This window comes from Molothrus ater, chromosome 8 (genome assembly GCF_012460135.2).
Source record: "Molothrus ater isolate BHLD 08-10-18 breed brown headed cowbird chromosome 8, BPBGC_Mater_1.1, whole genome shotgun sequence".
Lineage (NCBI taxonomy): Eukaryota > Metazoa > Chordata > Aves > Passeriformes > Icteridae > Molothrus > Molothrus ater.
This window is the reverse complement of record NC_050485.2, coordinates 29,095,041-29,114,272: the sequence shown is the minus strand read 5'-3', so window position 1 is coordinate 29,114,272 and position 19,232 is coordinate 29,095,041. Positions and strand designations below refer to the sequence as shown.

At 39.8% G+C, this 19,232-nt stretch overlaps 1 protein-coding gene across 1 annotated transcript in view; it reads left to right on the top strand.

The window, feature by feature from the left end:
• The window catches only part of HSPA12A (heat shock protein family A (Hsp70) member 12A), a 53,439-nt gene that overhangs the window by 16,205 nt on the left and 18,002 nt on the right, over window positions 1-19,232 (top strand). The window contains exons 5-7 of the mRNA XM_036385448.2: window positions 5,905-6,091; window positions 6,924-7,028; window positions 8,882-8,998. Of these exons, the coding sequence (XP_036241341.1) occupies window positions 5,905-6,091; window positions 6,924-7,028; window positions 8,882-8,998 (409 nt within the window). The remainder of the gene's footprint in view (window positions 1-5,904; window positions 6,092-6,923; window positions 7,029-8,881; window positions 8,999-19,232) is intronic.

Sequence of the window (19,232 nt, the reverse complement as noted above, 5' to 3'; positions counted from 1 at the left end):
ATCCAGGAGGTGCCCATCCCCTGGAATCTCACTGTGTATAGTTGGGTGTACACCACCTGGTTACTAGCACTGGGAGTTTGTTTGGCTGATTTAAGTTTTGTGGTATTAAATCTGAATCAAATCTATTATAATGATCCATTGATAATGGGTAATAAGCAATTAAAAGGCATTAATGTGAAAATGAAGGTTTGATGTGTGAAATCTGTCTGTGTTATCTGTATGTAAAGGAGAGACTTTAGCTGCTGTGATATAGGGAGTTTTTTTTATTCTTTTATTTCTTGATTAATTCAGCTCAGTATAACTCTATGCAATCACAAATGCAAAAACTGTTATGGCAGCTATGTGAGATGTTTGCCCTACAAACCATTGCTATAATATTTTATAGTATTTTTAAAAAATTATTTATAACTTAAAACATATTTAATTCTTATCATAGTATATTTAAAATGACCATATTCTAATGAGAGCAAGATGTAGATAATTTTAAACATAAAAAATTACATATGGAAAGCTCAACCATAGCTGTTCTTGTAAATGATGCTGCTGTTGCAGAAGTAGGTACTGTGCTGTAACGCTGAGAACAAAAGGTCAAAAAGCCTAATTTGCTGCAGTCCAGTGTGATATACTGCATTTTTTCTAAGCAAAGGTGGTGGCTGAATGCAGCTCCCTAAATCTCAGCAGACACTATTGATTGTGCAGTCAGCCTGCATAGCTGGTTTGTGTATGGCTGCAAACTAACGCAGCTGAGGGATTTAAAATGCTGTCTAAAGGAAAGTAAATTTAGAAATGGTATTCTGCCATCCAGTTGCAAAGCTATCTACCTTTTGCAGGATGGACAAGTAATGCTTTCCAGATCTTCTCTGCATTTCAGCCATCTCTTGCTCTCTGAGCAGCAGAGGAAGATGCACGAGGCTGAAGTCAAAGGACACACTCGGTGTTGCTGCCTCGGACAGCTCTAAGGGTGGGCAGGCTGGAACCCGTGTTTATCAATTCCTATTCTCTTTGGCAGCAAGTAATTGATTAAAGTCCTTAAAGAAGTTTGATGGAATGAGAGAAAACATCTCTAAGCTGTATCTCAGCCGAAATTGTGTTTAGAACAACTCTGTGTTGTTCCTGTAAATGCTGGAGGTTGTACTGTGTGAAATCACTGCTGTTTCTGGGGAAGTCCTTGAGGTGCCTTGGACTCAAGTTTTACCTTAGGACCTGGTTTTGCTGCTGGATTCACAATATGGATTAGATTCTCCTTCCCTGGGGAAATCCCTTCTCCTTACCAGGCTTCCTGCTGTCAGTCACTGGGGCACTGAAATCCAGGTGCTGAGATTATATTCCAGATCTCAGCTGACATTTTGCTACTTGTGGTTCAAAACACGACATTTTCCTCCTTATGCAGTAATGGCAGCATGACTGTGATTTCAGAGCTAGGTAGCTGTGATACGAGATACTGAAGTTGAAAGAAATGAAATAAATTACTTCATGTGTTTCCAACCAGAGGGGAGGAACTTTTTTTTTTTTCAGGGGGGTGTATTCATATTTCCAACAGGTATTTCAAACAATGGCAAATATTTTAATACCAAGAATTATTTTAATTTTTTAAATAGATATTTCTATCTGGAAAGAATTTTTGCAAGAAATAATTGAAAAAGACTTACTAAATAATATATGTAATATTTTTATATATATTTATATATTAATACTCATGAAATAATGAAATTCAATCATGAATTCAACCATTCAAAAGAATGGTATGTTCATTAAGGTAAGTCTGCAGTAGTTCAGAAGGTATTAAGGGCTGTATATAATGAGGCTTACATGCAGGATAACTTACAAATATTTCAGCAGAGTAAATGTAGCTTCCCGTGGGCACTCGAGAATGTTTACATTAAAATAAAGCATACCAGTGATGCATGGTCCCCTCTACTTCCTAACATTTTTTCCACCTTCCCTCCTTAGTGTTGATTCTTTCCAGATACTTAGGTTTCTGACTGCCTTTTAACAAAGCTGCTTTTCTCTAAAAGGGTAAGATGGGTTTATTTAGAAGGTCCTGCTTTGGAAAAGAGTGAACACACAGTGCTTTAGCTCCAGGTTTGAGTGTAGTGCCAGCAGTGCCATGATTCTTGTTGTGTAATTAGGAAGCAAACAAAGTCACATTTTTAACTGTGTGTTTATTTGCTGTGATGCCCAGTGCTAAAAAAAAAGAGTTTATAAGCATTGACTGAACAAAGTTCTTTCACCATATATTTATCTTTAAATGTATGAGTGGCCTCACTCATCTCAGCGTGTTTGGAGTTGGGTGTGGGTTTGTAAATGTTCAGTGAATGACTTCACTTTGATTGCAAAACACTGGTTACTGTTTTATCAGTTTAGGTAGTACTGACAACTCTTGATAATTGCCCCCAGCTTCTGTTACAGGTAGCTGTGGTTCAGGTTCTTTTTGCAGAGGGAATGTGTTACAATGACTGCTGTTTGCAGCCTAATTTGAGCCTGGAGGAAAGGCATCTGAGCTGCCTGGCCATGAGCTCAGCACTTCAGTGAGCTGGGCAGTGCCAGAGCCACATGGAAAATTTGCTGCTGTAGAATGCGTTAATAACATCTCATTTGGAGGGAATACATGAGATATTGCACAGTTCTGAAAAACTCCTCTTGAGTTATGTGCACTTACATGAAGTTACAGATGTTTTGGCTACTGGCTAGATAGCTGAATGGGAGTATTTCACAAATGGAAATAATTGAAGAAATGCATGTGGCTATGGAACAAATGGCAGTCTGTCTTTGGAAGGAGGGAGAATGTGGTCTCTTTTCAGTGCAACTTTAGGTTTTTCCCCTTTCTCTCTCTTCCCTGTTTGACTTTAATTAATTGGGAGGCACACACCTGCCTTTTTTCTGCATACATACTGCTGGTGGCATTCAGCTGCATTTTGATGACCCCAGTGTTTCATTTCCTTGCCTGTGGTGCTGCAGCTCTGGATCAAATTCCCATCACTTTGCACAGGTCCCTGTTTGGTCTGCCTTAGCCAGATTGAAGGCATTTCTCTAACCTTTGTATAACCTCGTCCTTCCTTCCTCACTGACTCTCCTGTCTCTATTTTCACTTCTAGTATACAGTTAGATGCTCTGTGGTTATAAACAGGTCTGTGTTGTTTATATTTCTGTTCAGATACTTCACTTTATATCATCCTAGGAACTCATATGTCTGCATTTGAAAGAAATCTACCTTGGTTCTCTTTGAATAGTTTTTTTAACTGTGATTCTGCACTGCAAAAATATCCCCCACATGTATTTATAGCAGTTCTGGCTTGTATAGGTTTATGCTTTTGGTAGGCATTTCCTTTTTATTTTTCCTGATTTTTACCATTATTTTGCCTGTATTGGAACCATGAAAGGAAACTGCAAACTAAAGCATTGCAGTCCTAGTCCTACTGACAAATCCTCCTGTAGCTGGAGTGAGGTCAGGGCTCCACCTGGCAAGAGTGTTCAGCCAGGAATTACCATTCCCATGCTTTAGCATCTGCTTCTCTCTAGAAAAACATCACACAGGAGTATTTCTAAATCTCTGATTGCAGATGGTAGAGTCCTGCTTCCCCTTGTCTTTCCTTGCTGTCCTTTCTGTGACTGAACAGTAATACAAGCTGGGGGCTTTAGAAGGTGCTGAGCAATTACTGTGTCCAGTTTCCATCAGAAACTCATCAGGAAGCAAACATCCAATTCTCCAGGTGGCTTTGAAAATTTCATCCCAGGGCGTTGAACGTAAATTTGTCTTCATTTAAACTGCACCTTAAGCGTGCTTATTCCGGAAAGAGAAAATGTGCCTGGCCATAATGAAAAACAAAGAAGCATTGTTATTAGCCACAGCCTATTTATGGCATTTCCCACCAGTGACTCAGAATGAATCATTAATGATTCCAAGCAAAAACGATAGCAGTCTGTCTCCTCTCTGCTTGCAGCGGGTGAGTGGGATTTAACAATCTGCTGGAATAGCAGTGTTTTCTGTTCATGAGCTGTGAGATCCCAGCTTCTTCACATTGGAACCATATGTTTGCTGTAACACCTACTCAAAGATTTTGGAGTTGACCAAGTGCATTTCTAGCAGCAGGTTAGAAGAAATTACCTGGAGCAGAGCCCTTGCCAGCTGATCATGGCTCAGGGGCTGAGCAGCGGAACTCGGCAGATTTAGGGAAGTTTTTTCAAGTGGATGAATGTGGAAATCATTCCACTCCTCATCACGCTGTTTCTGCTTTCAGGGCAGTGGAATTGTCCTCTGCACTGAAGGAAGTTCTGATGTGTTATTCTCTGCTGCTTGAGCTAAAAAGAGAGAATTTGCTCAGTTTGATCCAGTTGAATGATGTGAAGGGGTCCCAGCCCTTCAGAAGATCCCATTCCTTGTTACTTTGCCAAGTACCAACCCCTTAGATTGCAGTTTGCCGTGTCAGTTTCTGCCTTGGTCAATTAATGTTCAATGGATTCAACTGTTTCTGAGTGAAACGGGAATTATTTTTTCTACATACTCTTCCTATGTCACATAAACAGCTACCACAGAGCAAGGCAGACTTTTTGTGCTTCAGAATGAGGGCTTTGGCAGGAGTATGTTCTGAAAGTACGTTTTGCTATCTTTAGAAAAAGCAATTGACGTGTGGTTTAATAATGAATGCAGTTGCCTGTGTGATCTTAACTTGGCTCCTGTTTGAGCTGTGTTATGATTATGTCTGAGAGTATAAACAGATTTTCCACTGATGCCTTTTTAAGAAAATGTTTTCTGGTAAATGTTTGTTTCTCATACAGAAAGTACTTGTATATGGTGGGGGGAGGAACAGTAATGTGAGTTTCTTCCATTCTGCCTTTTTTTTGGGATGGAGAAGGAATGCTCACAGCTGTTTCTACAACTTTCTACTGTCTGACCTTTTTGTCCTGCCATGCCCCCCTTCAGTTCCTGCTGCTGGGTGTTCCCATATTCAGTGTTCTTATTTATTTCCTTATTTATTTCCTTATCCGTTCTGTGAAAGCAGCTTTGAGTTTACCTTTGTCTTAATACTTTCATGGGTATCCACTAAAAATACCTTCACAATCTTGATGAGATAGGATTGTTTTATTCACCAGTAGTGACAGATATATTTTGGTGCCTTTAGCATTCTTGGGGGTTGGGGAAGTCTGCTTCATTTTTGACAGTTTGAAACTTGTACAGAATTTTGGGTATTTGAAACACAAAATCCATCAACTTTGCATGAGTAGAAAGTGAAGTGCAGAGAGCCCAGCATCTGCAGGCATGGATGCCTTCAGAGTTTCAGGTGTCTAGGAAATGAAGCACATGATCAGATGTTGGTTGAACTGGCTTGTCTTGTTTCAGGGAATGTTCTGAAATGGGGACAGAAATGGGGATTTACTCAACCTCCCCCTGGTGATGTTAGGTTACTTAAGCAGGTCCCTAATTCAAAATGGGAAAAGTATCCCTTGCAAGTAACCATTCATGAAGTCTGAATCACAATTGGAAGGGCCATATTTGGGTTTTTATTAGTAGGGTTCTTGGATAATTACTGATTATTTTTTTCCTCTATAATATATATTACATGTATTGGCTTAGGTAGAAATTTTAAGTACAAAACGGTTTCCTTAATTGTGTATGGCTTACTTCAGGAAACCTGTGTTCTTATCTGAGTGTGATGTGTCCTTAAGAATTATACATAACCACAAAAATGTGTTGAATTACCTGAAATGAAAATTGCACTCCTTTTTTCTTAGGTGGAAATAAACCCACTTGATTTTGGTATGGTAAGGTTTGAAATTACTATCTTTGAAGGGAAAAGCAATCTGTGTAATTTGCCACCACATAGCTTTTTCTCATGATACACGTGTTTTTTCCTGCTGCTCTGACCTTGAGCATCACTTACTGGAGCTGTTTCACTTTTTGGCCAGGCGATGGGAAGGTGGAGATCCAGGTGTTTCCAACCAGAAGACCCCGACCACAATCCTCCTCACACCAGAGAGAAAGTTCCATAGCTTTGGCTATGCAGCAAGAGACTTCTACCATGACTTGGATCCCACTGAATCAAAGCACTGGTTGTATTTTGAAAAGTTTAAGATGAAGCTGCATACCACTGGTGTAAGTAGCACCAAAACTGTGTTTGCTACTCGAGTTGTTTTCCTCTGAACACTACTAAATTTTTGTCAACTGGAAGTGAAGCATCTCTACGTTTGGAGAGTAAATTGAGGAAATTAAACTCTTCAGTTAGCGTTATGATTCCTTTTGTTTCTCACTGCATTTGGCAGCTGTATCTTGCCAGCCTTCCTTGCAGATCTTTAAAGTTCAGTATCTGCTTTGCTTAGATCTTCATGTCCTGTCTGCATAAGGTTGGTTTGTTCAATAAATCTGGTCAGCAGGAATGGGATATAAGAGCCAGACTGAGCTCTAGAGCAGCCAAGAAAATTCACCCAGAATTCATTGCCAGAACTGCAAGTGCCAGTGGGGCTGTTAATTTGACATTATTCCTACTGATTGTGTTTTTGTCTTTAATCCATTTTAGAGCTTTGGGAATTGGCCAGTACTTTCTGTTTTGAGGTGCTTTCTGGTTTCATCTGTTGGTGGAAAACCAAAAATCTATACCTTTAACTTGGATTAAGTTTCTTGCATCTGAAACTTATTGCAGTTATTTACAGAGGTATATATTGCAGTTGTTTAATATTTAGTCCACATTTCTTTCTCTGCCTACACTTATCTGTAGGCATGGTAAGTGTTTAAAAACAAAGTCTAAAATAAGGAGCAAAGTGTCATGATCCAGGAAATTCAAGTGATGAGTTAAATCCTCTTCAGAATAGTTTTGTCACTTTTTCCTAATCAGGTGAATAATGAAGAGTTCACTGTCCTCAAGCAGTGGGAATTAATTTGATGTTTGCCTTTTTCTTTTAATAACTTCCAGTTATTTTCTTTCATGTAGAATCTTACCATGGAGACAGACCTGACAGCAGCAAATGGCAAAAAAGTCAAAGCACTTGAGATATTTGCTTATGCTCTGCAGTTCTTTAAGGAACAGGCATTAAAGGTGGGGTAATGCTTCCTTATCAAGATTTTCTGTATTTATAACTAGTATAAATATGAGCTTAATATTTTTAGCCTTGCCAAGCTTCGACCTAAGTTGTATTTGATGTAAACAAAGCAAGGCAGGTGTAGAAACTCTGGGCAGGCTGTGGACTCTGGAGAGCTCACAATAGCCTGAAGTAATTTCCCCTTGCACAGGTCAAGCTTGATTCACTAATAGCATCCCTGTGATGCAGAGTTCTGAATAGCTTTTTACTGGCTTAGGTATTTTCTACTGTATTTTTAATGGGGGAAAAAAAAAAAGGTACATTTGACAAGAAAATTTAAAAGCTTATTATTTTCCATATCTAATTTGAAATGTTGCAGTGCTCATTTGTTGCAGTCTTCTTGGATTACAAGATTGTTTTCCTTATTCTCCAATGGAATACATGTCCCCAGTAAACAGGTTTTGAGATGTTAAATCTCGTGTAAATAGTCAATTGTGAGTTAAGTAAACATTGGCTTCCAATGCCACTACATTGTCAGTGTGAGCAGAGCAATTCTTGGGTCAAATCAGAGTATTCATCCAAGCAAGTGTTGTTTAAAATAGCCTTGTGGTTAAGAGCTAACCTACTTTTTTGAATGGGTTTAATTTATTTTTTCTGAGATCCCAGTCTGTTCCTTATGGCTGCAGAGAAACAATCCTGCCACTACAACTCAAATGCCTCATCTTGTCAGGGACATTTTTAACTGTACTTTTTTGGGGCTGGTTGTGGAGTCACAGACTTGGACCTGTGTGTAGACTGGGGACATTTTTAGCAAATATGAATGCTGGATAAAATCCCATATATTTGCTGTGCCGCCTGCTCAGGGCTACATCCTTTTCCTGATGTTAATAACTAAATCCCTGGCATTTGTGAGTGAATCCTGGAACTAATTAGACATGCCATGTAAGTGAGCTGTTTCTTTGCACTGTGCTGTGGCTGTCTGTGGTGCCCCGTGCAGTATAAAGGTGCTACTTTTTCCAGCATGGATTTTTGAACTGCAGCATAGCTAAACAAACACAACACCTTGGCTCAGCACATGCAGAAACATTTTTTTTTTTACATTCTAAAGGCCTGTTGTCCACCTTTCTGAACCTTTCTCTGTTTGGATGGAGATTTAGATAGGACATATGGTAATGACATTTTACTTGGAACTTTGCCCAAAACATGTCAGTATATCACCTAATTTGCAAATGCAGTACAGACTTCCCTCTTTTTTAAGGGGAGAAGAAAAAGGACAATAAAAGTACTAAACTAGTCTTGAATGTTTGCTTAAAGCAAAATTTTGAAGGACCAATCACTCATTTTTTTAGAGGGGTTAACTGTAACTTCCCCTTGTTAACTGCATTATAAAAGTTTGATTTAAAGGTAAGTGGTGTATAAAGAAGTCATTGAAAAATCCAGATTGTAAAACATAAATGCTCATCAGTGATACCGCAAATATTTTTCTGTGTATTAATCAAGATGTAAGCGTGAATTCTTCAGGCTAACAGCAAATCCCACACCATGGCTAAAGATGTACATAAATATGCTGTAATATTCTGTAAATTGCTGCTTTTGCAAAAGCCAACTTTTCTGCTTTATTTTGAGCACTAAACTTTTCTATAGGCCTCCTTGAGAAAGCTTCAACCTTATTCCCACCTTTTGGCACAGTAAAGCATTCTTGGCAGGTTGGAAGTAATTCTGATTTGTAGCATGGATGTAACAGGAAAAAAATTGAAAAGAGTGTTACTGTTATCAGAGCCAGCAGAAAAGAATGTTTTCCTGTTGACACCCATCATTTTACATTCACCTCTATTTTCTTTCTTTTTTTTTTTTTCTTTCCCTTTTTTAGGAGCTCAGTGACCAAGGAGGCTCGGACTTTGAAAACACCGAAGTAAGATGGGTCATTACAGTGCCTGCTATTTGGAAGCAGCCTGCAAAGCAGTTTATGAGACAAGCTGCCTACAAGGTAATGTTACAGGCTGAATGTAGGAATGCCCCTTTAAAGGCCTACTTTATAAGCTAAATGATAAAATGTATTTGGGGCAATTTAGAAACGTTGAAAGAGCAATTAGCTCTACCAAGCAGTAGCTGTAGGTTGTATGTATTCACCTCTTAAATGTCTTTTTCTTACTATTTATTTTATATATTGGTGTCCCTCGCTGCAGACTCTGATATTTTAGTCATCTTGGACAAAGAATTCCTGCTGAATTCAGTGCACGTGGAACAGATGCAGTTTTGAGACCCTAGGGAAAGTTGAGTTTAAAATATTGGACACAGTTTTGTTTTGTTACTTTCTTTAGGTCATCACAGACTTTAACATTTAAAAAAAAAGGAAGGAAAAAGGAGGGAAAGAAAAGAGCCTCCTTGGTGGGACTTTTTTCCAGTTCCCATTTTCCCACAGTAGGAATGAAAGGACTGTGAACTGGATAGTCTGGATATAAAATTAAATTCAAATGTTATTTTCACCAGCAAGAGTTTTATCTGCATTTAATTCTTTCCCCCCAACCGCCCCTCAGATATTTGCACTTTCCATATGCATGTCCTTTATTTCAAATGCAGTTTGTGTCTCTAATACATGAGATGTACACATTCTTCTTTTCACCAGGATATTCATTTTTAGTTTGTTTTTTTTTTTCTTTCTGATTTTTGGTCAGAGACTTGTGTAACCCATTGGCAGCAGCTATGCAATGCACAGTTTCTAAAATATCTTCTAGTTCATGAGTAATTTGCAGAGTGCTCCTGGGAAGCACCCAGATTTTTCTAACTCTGTTTCTAACTATCTCTAATGTTGAGCAACGTTTTTCTTAACAGTCTGTATTGTGGGATTGCTAATGCTAGTGCCAGAAGCAAAACACTCTTAAAGTTCTGATGGAAGGACACGGTTGTAGGTAAATCTGAAACACTAGAGACCCATTCATTCTCTCTGTATATTGTTGTCTGCCTGCTGTCTGTGTGCATGTGTGCTCGTGAAGTGGGAGCTGTGTAAGGAGCAGGGCAGGGTGCAGGTAGATCTCTTGGCATTTCTCATTTGTGGCACAATGGAATGTTGTTAATTAGTGTCTGTGTCTGTGGTTGTGTCTGTGGTTGTGTACTTCTATGGGCCAGCTTGACAAACAGCAAGGGCTGACAAGGCTTTTAACTCGGGGTGTGTGATCCACTGCAGGAAAACTTGAGTTTAGGGAAGTAATTCATGTTAACTTGACACATGGCTGGATTTTTTCAAAGCAGTGGGGATGAAGAAACAGATGCAGAAAACAGAATTCTGAATCGCCATTCAGTCTTCCTGATTCCTGTTGCTGCATCCAAATGTTCCTCATGGATGGATCAGAAGTTGCAGCTCTTGTTGTTAGCTACTGGAAGATGGAAGCATCTTGAAAATGAGGGGCATCATGTAGAGAGGAGTGTGAAAAGGCAGTGGTAGAAACCTTGTAGCAGGAGACACACTGAAGTACAGCCAGTCTGAGCTGAGAGTTAACTTGCAGAAAATATTAATGAGCTGTGGAAATCTGCTGAGCAATCTGTGTCAACTGAGGTAGCTCCAAGAGAAGTGAAGTACTAAAACAGCTTCAGTCACTGGCTCACAGTGTAAAGGCTCCAGCCTTTCTGGAATGGTTAAAGAGTTTCTCCAGGCAAAGCTAATGGAATTAATAAAGTAAAGTGTTGGAAATCTGCTTCTGTGCCCAACACCCATCAGCTTGTGACCAACCTGTGATCTCAGTGCACCTCTGATGTCCCCTCATCTCTGCTTTGCCTTAACAAAACCTTGCTAACCTGGAACTCCTCATCTGCCCAAGGGCTCCTACATTGTCCCCTTCCAGCTGCTGTGCTGCTTCCTCACTGAATGAGTAATCTATCTGCTTGTTCCCTTCAGCTCACAGCTCTTCCTCTCTCTTTCCATCCAGCCTATCAAAATCCTCCTAAGTCTGTCTGCATGACAACTTTTCCTGTCTTTGCACACTGCTGAGCTTTCATCCAGGCTGTCAGTGATTTTGCATCTTGGTTATTGCAACATCATTTCCTTGGCTTCAGCAGCTGTAGTCTGGCCTGGTTTGTATCTCCTCAGAGTGCTGCCCCAAAAGAGTTTTGTAGCCTTGCATTTAACAGCGAATCAGCCCACATTTGACTCCATCTGTGTCATCTCAGACATAAGCTGCATGAACATCTGCATTGCTTACTTATTTTCCTCTTCTGAAACTCTTTTTAAGATGCTGGGTTTTTTCATGCCTACAAAAACTTGACTGTGATTAACCCACTTACATGAGAAAACGACTCCTCATTGCTTCTTGCTGTTACTCTGCCTGCCCTATCTGTATCCATCTTTTGTGCTTTTTGTATCCTTAACAATTTTTATAGCTGAGTTACTACCTCTTTGAAGCAGGTATTTGTTTGTTCTCTCTGGGTGCTTCTGAGGGACTCAGTCTGGCAGGCTGTAGAGAGTTGCATGTCTTTACAAATTATGTTGCTGAATCAAAATGACTTTATTCCTGAATGACAGTTCACAGATGCTTTTTCCTGTGCCTCATGTTTCATTCCCATCTGTCCAGAGATGGCTCTGAGGCTCTGGGACACGTGCTGAGGTCTGGTCAGAACTGGAGAGAGCTCTGTGGCTAGAGCAGAGTGTTAACTCTGTAGGACTCACTTAGCTTTAAGTTTCCTTTCCCAAAACGTGTCTGCAGGGATTAGTGTGCATTGCATCAGTGTTCACCACATCCTTAGGAATGGCTTTCAGGGTTTATAGTCATATTTGCCATTCTCCCCACTGGTAGAATATAAGACGTCATAGATAGCATCAACTTTTCTTGTTTCTGTGTCTGTTGTTCTGCTTCACACTCTTTGGGCACAGGAAGTGCAGAACAGAATCTGCAGGCTGGAATTCCTTGAACATGCTAATAGGAATGAAGCCTTAAGGAAGAGTTTGGAGTGTGGCAGGGATATGTGAATGCAGAAGCTGTGAGATAAGAAATTAAAACATGGCATAACAAATGCACTTAGGGGGCAGGGCAAAAGAGCAGGAAGGCTGGTGCATTTTCATAAGCTTGCCCAAAATACTGTCTGGGCTTTCAAACATCAGTCAGGTGGTCTAGTCTGAGGTACTGAGGGTTCTTTTCTTTTTAATGTGAACTCTTGAGTTTCGAAATAGAGTTCTAGAGCTCTGAAGTACATTTATTTTTTCAATTACAAATAGCAAATAAAATCATTTGCATAGTAAGCTCATATAAACAAAAAAAGAGGCAGTCTAGGTTGTAGGATTAAAGCATGTGAGCCTAAAATTCCAGAGGCTTTATTTAACCAGCTCCTATGCTGAACATTTATTATTGTTTTCACATCAGTTTTGTCATGGAATGTGCACAATGAGAATTATTTAACACATTGTGTTCTGGGGTCAATGACATTACATTGATCAATATTGCTTTACTCTGGAGAAGCCTTCAGAGAAAAATAAACAAACTTGGCAAGAGAATAATGTGACAGCACAAGAAATTCCTTGCTAATAAAAACGTGACATGAAGTATATTTGATTTTTAAAAGATGGCTTGGGAGGCTTAACCAGATTGAAATTTGTGAAGCTACTCTTATTCCCTCATAAGTCTGTTCTGTACATAAAATACATGTAACTAAAATTTATTTGTGTAGGGACAGTTGTCAGGCTTCTGCTATAAAGTGCCTAAGAAGGTGTAAGCAGCACTGGGAAGCTGGTTATTTTCCTGAAACAGTACTTGTTAGTGAGGCAGATGAGGCAGAAGTGTGTTAATACATCAACCATCCTGATTATTTGTAGCTTGTGGGGGTCTGTTGAGTCTCTGATTTCACTTTCGTGGTATTAAGATATTTTTAATTATGAGGATTAAATTGTTTCTCGAGTGATGTTGGGGAAAATTCTGCATCTTATAGCTATGCTTAATTAGGAAATGATAACTAATTGAGGGGTGAAGATTACAGAAAATGGGAAAATGGGTACTAATTGATCTCTGCTCATTTGAGTTCCTCAGCCACCTTCACATGAAGGCAAAGACATCTGCTAGTCCAGTTCTGTACATTTCTGTTTGTCCACTTCTCTGGCACAAGTTGGAGCATTTGGAGTCTTTTCTTCTGCTAAACAAGTAAAACAAGAGGTTTTAATAGCATTTTCTGTAAGAGTCAATTTGTGCCTTTCTTTTATACAAAGTTTTGAAACACACTTCTCAGGTTCTTAAAAATTGACTGAAAGCAACAGAAATAGCCAAAAAATAGAATCTTCATTCTGCCTGGTGGAAAGGCAGTGCTAGGTGGCATTTACGAGGCCAAAAAGAAAATAATGGTCTGAAAGGCTGCAAACTACAATCATTAGGGAGTGATAGAATCCCACAAATGTAACTCAGTGTGGACAGGGTCTGAAACTAATGGGTTTGATTATAATAAATTCATACAAAGGGTCAATAGATTGGTCTAAAAGACATCTTAGATGCCAATATTCAGTTACAAAGAAAAGAAATATGAGCTGAAATTGGAACTGTAGTGAAAAATACTAAGGCAAAATGAGAAAGCCCAAGGTACAGAACGAGATGCATCTTACAGAAAATAGCAAGAAGGCATTTTTCTCAGTGCAGGTCCTTGTCAGTGAGGGCCACTTGTGTCTTTTTAGTAAAATCAGCCTGAGCCATGAGGACCCACAATGAGGATGGTTCTAAATAAAGGGAAGGAGAGAGCCTGAGACATTAGGAAGAGACTAGACTTGAATAGGAAGAGCCAGGCTTTGCTGTTGTGGTAACTGGTGCATGCCCTGGGTACAAAAAGCATTTCTAGAGTTTTATAACATTAAAAATTGAAAAGCTTATGAGAATTTAATGGCTTCATTTTTCTAATGCACGCTACTCATCAAACTTGCAAGTAATGTTGTCCTGCACCTTGGGGGATATAATGTAATGCAGCAAAAATTTCTTGGTAATGCCACTTGGAGCTCAGCTTTCAGTTACTGCCCAAATGTGATCTGTGTCAAGAGTCCCTTGAGAAGGAGCTGCAGCAGGATCACCCTGGAGAAAAATGGACCAAATGCCACTGTGGTCCCATTCAACGTAGCAAGAACCATGACTTCTACTTGGTATCATCCAGCAGTATGTAACTCAGCTTTAGTAGTGCTAATTTGGATTTATTTGTGCTCCCAATAGCTGAGAAACTTTTTGAGGGCGCAACAAGACATGCAATTTGTGCAAAGAAAAATGTTGGTGATTTCAGTCTCTTGTGGTTATTCCTTACCTAAAAAATGATCCAAGATTATTCTCCTTGGAAAATTGTGTCTGGGATTGCTTCTGAGACCAAAATGTGATACACTGGATCTGATGTCCTAAGTAAGGTTTGCTGTAATTACTGGTATTCTTTCATGTCTCACAAATACAAGAAATCCTTTTCTCTCTCATGAGGCAGAAATCTTCTGCCTGGCCTGTGTGTAGCAAGAAATTATCTTTCTTATGAGCAGTTAATAAAAGATTTTTGTCAAATAGGCACAGGTAAACTCCAGAACATTCTCCATGAATTGTAAACAAAAGTGCTGCTTCATGATTGGTAGCCAGTGGTCATAATTCAGATATTTCCTGACTTATGTTCCATCTTTCTTCCTAAAAGAAAAAAAAAATTGGTTTTATAAAATTAAATAATGGAAAACTCCATGAAGCTCAGTTCTTATTGAAATTTTCCTATGGAGAATGAAAAACATTGATGGGATACCAGAAGCATGTAGGAGTTTAATGTTTCTGCACAGTGAGCACTGAATGGTTAAGGAATCAAGAAACAATACTGATATGATACAGCAGGAATTCTGAGAGATGTCTTCTACTTGCTCTTATCCAACTCTTTACCTTCATTCTATCAATAAAACAAACATTAAATTAAAAAGGGGAAATTGTAATACAAAATCCAAAAGACCTGATAAGTATAAATTTTACTAATAGAGCCAGTCTCTACAGTTCCAAAGAATTCCAAGCTCAGGTTGAAAATAAAAGAATAGATAATAGAAGTAATGTATAAAATACGAAGTATAGAAATGCTCAGGTAAAGCAATTTGTACCCTTAGCTGGGTAATAACAACACCAGAGAAATAAATTGAGGCAGTCTGGCTGTGCTCAGCAAAGGCATTTATCTCAATCAGACAGCCTAGCTGTCTGTAACAAACTGGTTCATCTAATCAGTGGCCACACAAATGCAGCAGCTCTGGCTGCAGCCAGTGCAGCTCCACACATTCATTATTTTTAGTGTTCTGAAAATAAAAGTCACACTTCATTATGGTTCCAGGTGCCCCATTTGTTTCTTTTCACAATGAGATAATGCCATAGTTTCTAGGCAGCCATTAAGGGGGAGAAATGTTCCATGTTATTTCTTGCCACAGGAATAGCTTTACTGACAGGTTAGCAGACAGAAGTGAAATATCAAATGGATTCTGCTGTGGCCCAAAGTGACTTGCTAAGTAGCATGATCAGGTATGTGCATGCACAGCCAGCCAGGGTGATTATTCAGAGCCTGAGCACCCCTCATTCCAGCAAACTTCAGCAATAGCTCCACTGTAAAACTTAATATTGATTTGGGTACTCAGAAGTTGATGCTTTTTCATTAGTGGGTAGTTTCACAAAATTTGTTCTTAGTAATTTACAAAATGTTATGTAGAAGCATGAAGACCATTTTTACCTTGACAACTAATGAATTAATGAGTTAGGAACTGAATTTCCTTCTCTGACAAGACACTGGTCTGAGGCAGGTAATTTTTTTGAGTGCAGATTGTGTTAGTGTTGTAAACTCAACTTGTGCATCCCTGATGCATTGAACCAATTGCTTTCCTTATGTTGCATCACTTTTTCATGTGGCTCATGGCTGATGTTTAGGATTACAGTACTGCTTGAGGCTGTTGTGCTCTATATATTTTTAGCTTTAAAAATAAAAAAATATGCTGTGATAAATGTTTCCTTTTGATTCCAAGACACTTGAACAAAAGTTCTTATTACAATCCATACAGAAACCTGTGAGGACCTCAACAGCTGCAGCAGTGAGTCTGGTCCTGCTGTCAGCCTGTCAGACACCATGGGCTCCCCCTCACTGATGCACACAAGGATTTGACACAAGAGTCACAAAGACAAGGGGAGAAAAAGTGTGAAGGTCCTTAGCCTTTGGGAAGGATTCCTTCCTGCAGTTCTGGCCTTTCTCAGTGCAGGATACCTGCAACATTTTAGTCATGGAGGCATTGAGTGGTAGTGTTGGTTGGAGATCATCTAGCCTGACCTTCCAGGGGAAGCAGGGTTAACAGTATGTGGCTTTTGTCCCTCCTTGTATCTCCTGGCAAGACTGAGAAAAAATGTGTTCTGCTTTGGACCTGCCCTTCAGAGAGCTGCAGGCAGCTGTTCAATTGCTCCTTGGCCTACAAGAGTTTCTTTCACATTAAAACTAGTTTTAACTGTAAGTAAAATGCTAACCTAAACCTCTTGGTCCTTCAGCATACGTGGTCATGCACATCTATAAAGGGGAAGTAGTGTAACTATTAATTGGAATTAATTTTCTATGGTGTCCAGTGATGGTCACCAAACCAGCTGTACAGATGCCAGTGTGAGGGACCTTATTGCCATCTGTCCTGATTGGCTGCAGATGGGAGGATTTCACCCAAAAACCCCTCACAGGAGTTCCCAGCTTGTGAGTTCCCTGCTTGAGTGGGAGCAGCAGTGGGTTTGGCCCAGGTGAAAACTGTGGGAAGGTTGTGAATTTTCTGTGGGTTAAGTTCCTTTATACAGGCTTCTGGTATGGGCAAGCCCTGGGAATTCAGAAAGCACTGCCAAGCCTGCACCCTGGTATTTTAAAAGCAGAGAAATAGTGTATAAATATATGGTGACAGTATCTACTTCCTCATGGCAGAAGGGAAAATGTCTCAGACCCCAAAAGAGCCCTCTCAGGATAAACCCAAAACCCCAAAGAAGGTTTAAAGGCTGATTTTTACGTTGGATTTTGTCCTTTTATGCCTTTCATGTTATTTCATCACTTATGTTTGTGTGAAGTGAGTAAATGAAAACTATTACAGGGATCTCATAGCTTCCACTTTGTGCCCCTCCATTAGTGGCTTTTTCATCTTCTATAGCTTGTGTTCCTCTTGTCTGCAAAATGAAGTTACTACTATTTTACCATAGCCTGAGATGGCCTTTATGCTTTCTCAAGCAGTTTTCTCACAGAGGGATGAGTATCTTTGTCCTGTCCCTGAGCTGTACAGATGGGGAAGCTGACACTGAAAGAATTCTGCAGCTGTGACAATTATCCACAATGTTCTCACTTGTGAAATGCAAAGTATCAGTGACACCTGATCAGGCTAGGACGAAGGACAGCCTGTGCCACAAGCCTGATTTTAGTTCAGCCAGCAGTAATAGTGTGAAAATGTTTGCATTCATGTATATCTGTTAGGTAAATGCATGTTGGTGTAGTGAGTGTTAAGAGAAAGCAAAATGCTCTTGTTTCTGTGAAGCAAAAAATGCCTCTGACATTGTAGATGTCAGATCTTTGCAGGATCAACTGCCACCCAAACATTGTGTTGATTGGATTTTTTAAAAAAAGTCAATATTCAGTTTTCATCTAGGCTCTTCTATCCAGAGTATATAATTTTGAAAGAAGGGAAGCACCCAGCAGCTCTTCTCCTGCCTTTGGCAAACCCAGCCTCTTTGCTGCGGTCACCAAGAGGAATCTTTGAAAATCCTGTTTATTTTGTGGTTATTGAGCAATTTTAAGAATCTGTCTTTGAAGAGATAAGTGGGCAGAGCTAACTGGGCTGGCTGACCTCAGTCTATTCTATTTACCCACTATACTTCCTGTACTGCAGCACTCCTCATCACTCTGAAGTCTAAGGGCAAAGCATCAGGCTATGTGATGGTGTAGTGAGTTTCAAACATTTTTTTAAACCTTCTCCAGGCTGAGGATCCAGTGAAAGTGCATTCACTGTGCTTTTCCTGCAGCTTTGTGGTACTCCCTGCCAGCCCTGCTTCCCCTCCAGTGCCTCTTTGGGATAATGCTGGGCGTCTTTTCCCATGTTGCTCATCTTCTTTCCTGGCACGCTCTGCCTCCGTAATTAGATCTCAGCGGTTTATTTGTGACATCCCAGTCTGATGCCACAGGACTGGAGAAAGTGCTAGCTAGTGAAAAAGGAGGAGGATTAGAGGAGCTCACTTCCCAAGGCACTAAGTGGATGGTGTTATCATGAAGCCCTTAACACAATGAACTGATTAGTTTAAACACTGGAAGTTTCACAAGGCACTTAATTTCCAGCCGCTGTTTTGTGTTGCCTTGATTCAGCCTCACAGCGCTTTCTTCATGCAGCCTGCACAGTGCTTAACTTGCAATCATGCCTTTCCTATTGTTACTAATTATGATAAGTATCTTGGAAAATAGGAAAATATTGATGTTAAATCTCAGCTTTTCTTGTTTTGGCTGAATGATGTTGTCCTCTAGAGCTTTGTTTCCTGATGAACCCCATTGTTTTTACAGAGCTGTTTCGTGGGATCCAACTTCTAAATTTTATCTCTGGTGCTTACAAATGGGGTGAAACAGGTTTAAAAGGTTTTTCCTACTGACCAGAAGAATGGATCATTGCACTTGTCTGGTCTGCAGCATTGCTTCAGCAGTGATTAAAGCAGTGCAGTTGGTGGAGGTGACAAAGTGGGAGAGGAGAGTGGGACCCAAGGCTGTGGAGGTGATGGATGAAGCTGTTCCTGCAGCTTCTGCATGTGCTCCGTGCCATGGGCAGACATGGAACCTTGCTGGTTGGGGAAGAGTAGCAGTTGGCTGTGACACTGGAGTTCTGGGGTTGTGGAGGGTGTTCCCACCTTGTTGTGGGTTCCTGTGCAACCTTAGGACAGCCTTTTAGTCTCCGTGCCTTGTTTTTCCAACTGTGTGATGAGGCCGGCTCTTTTTATCTTTTTTTTTTTGTGTCTATCTGTTTATTTTATTTGTGCTACATTTTTGTATCTGGAAATGCTTTATTAATTGAGAATGCAGTTCCTACAGCCCTGCAGCAGTAGTGAATCAGGTCTTAAATGACTACAAAATATATTAAAGCAGGAAAAAAGTAGAATTCATCCAATCAGTTCTTTTAATAAATTTTATAACTCAAAAGAACAGGTGCACTCCATGTAAGGCATGTTCCTTGTGGTACAAATGAATGGTCAGGCTATTTTTTTCCCCATTAAAAATATATCTGATGTATCTTT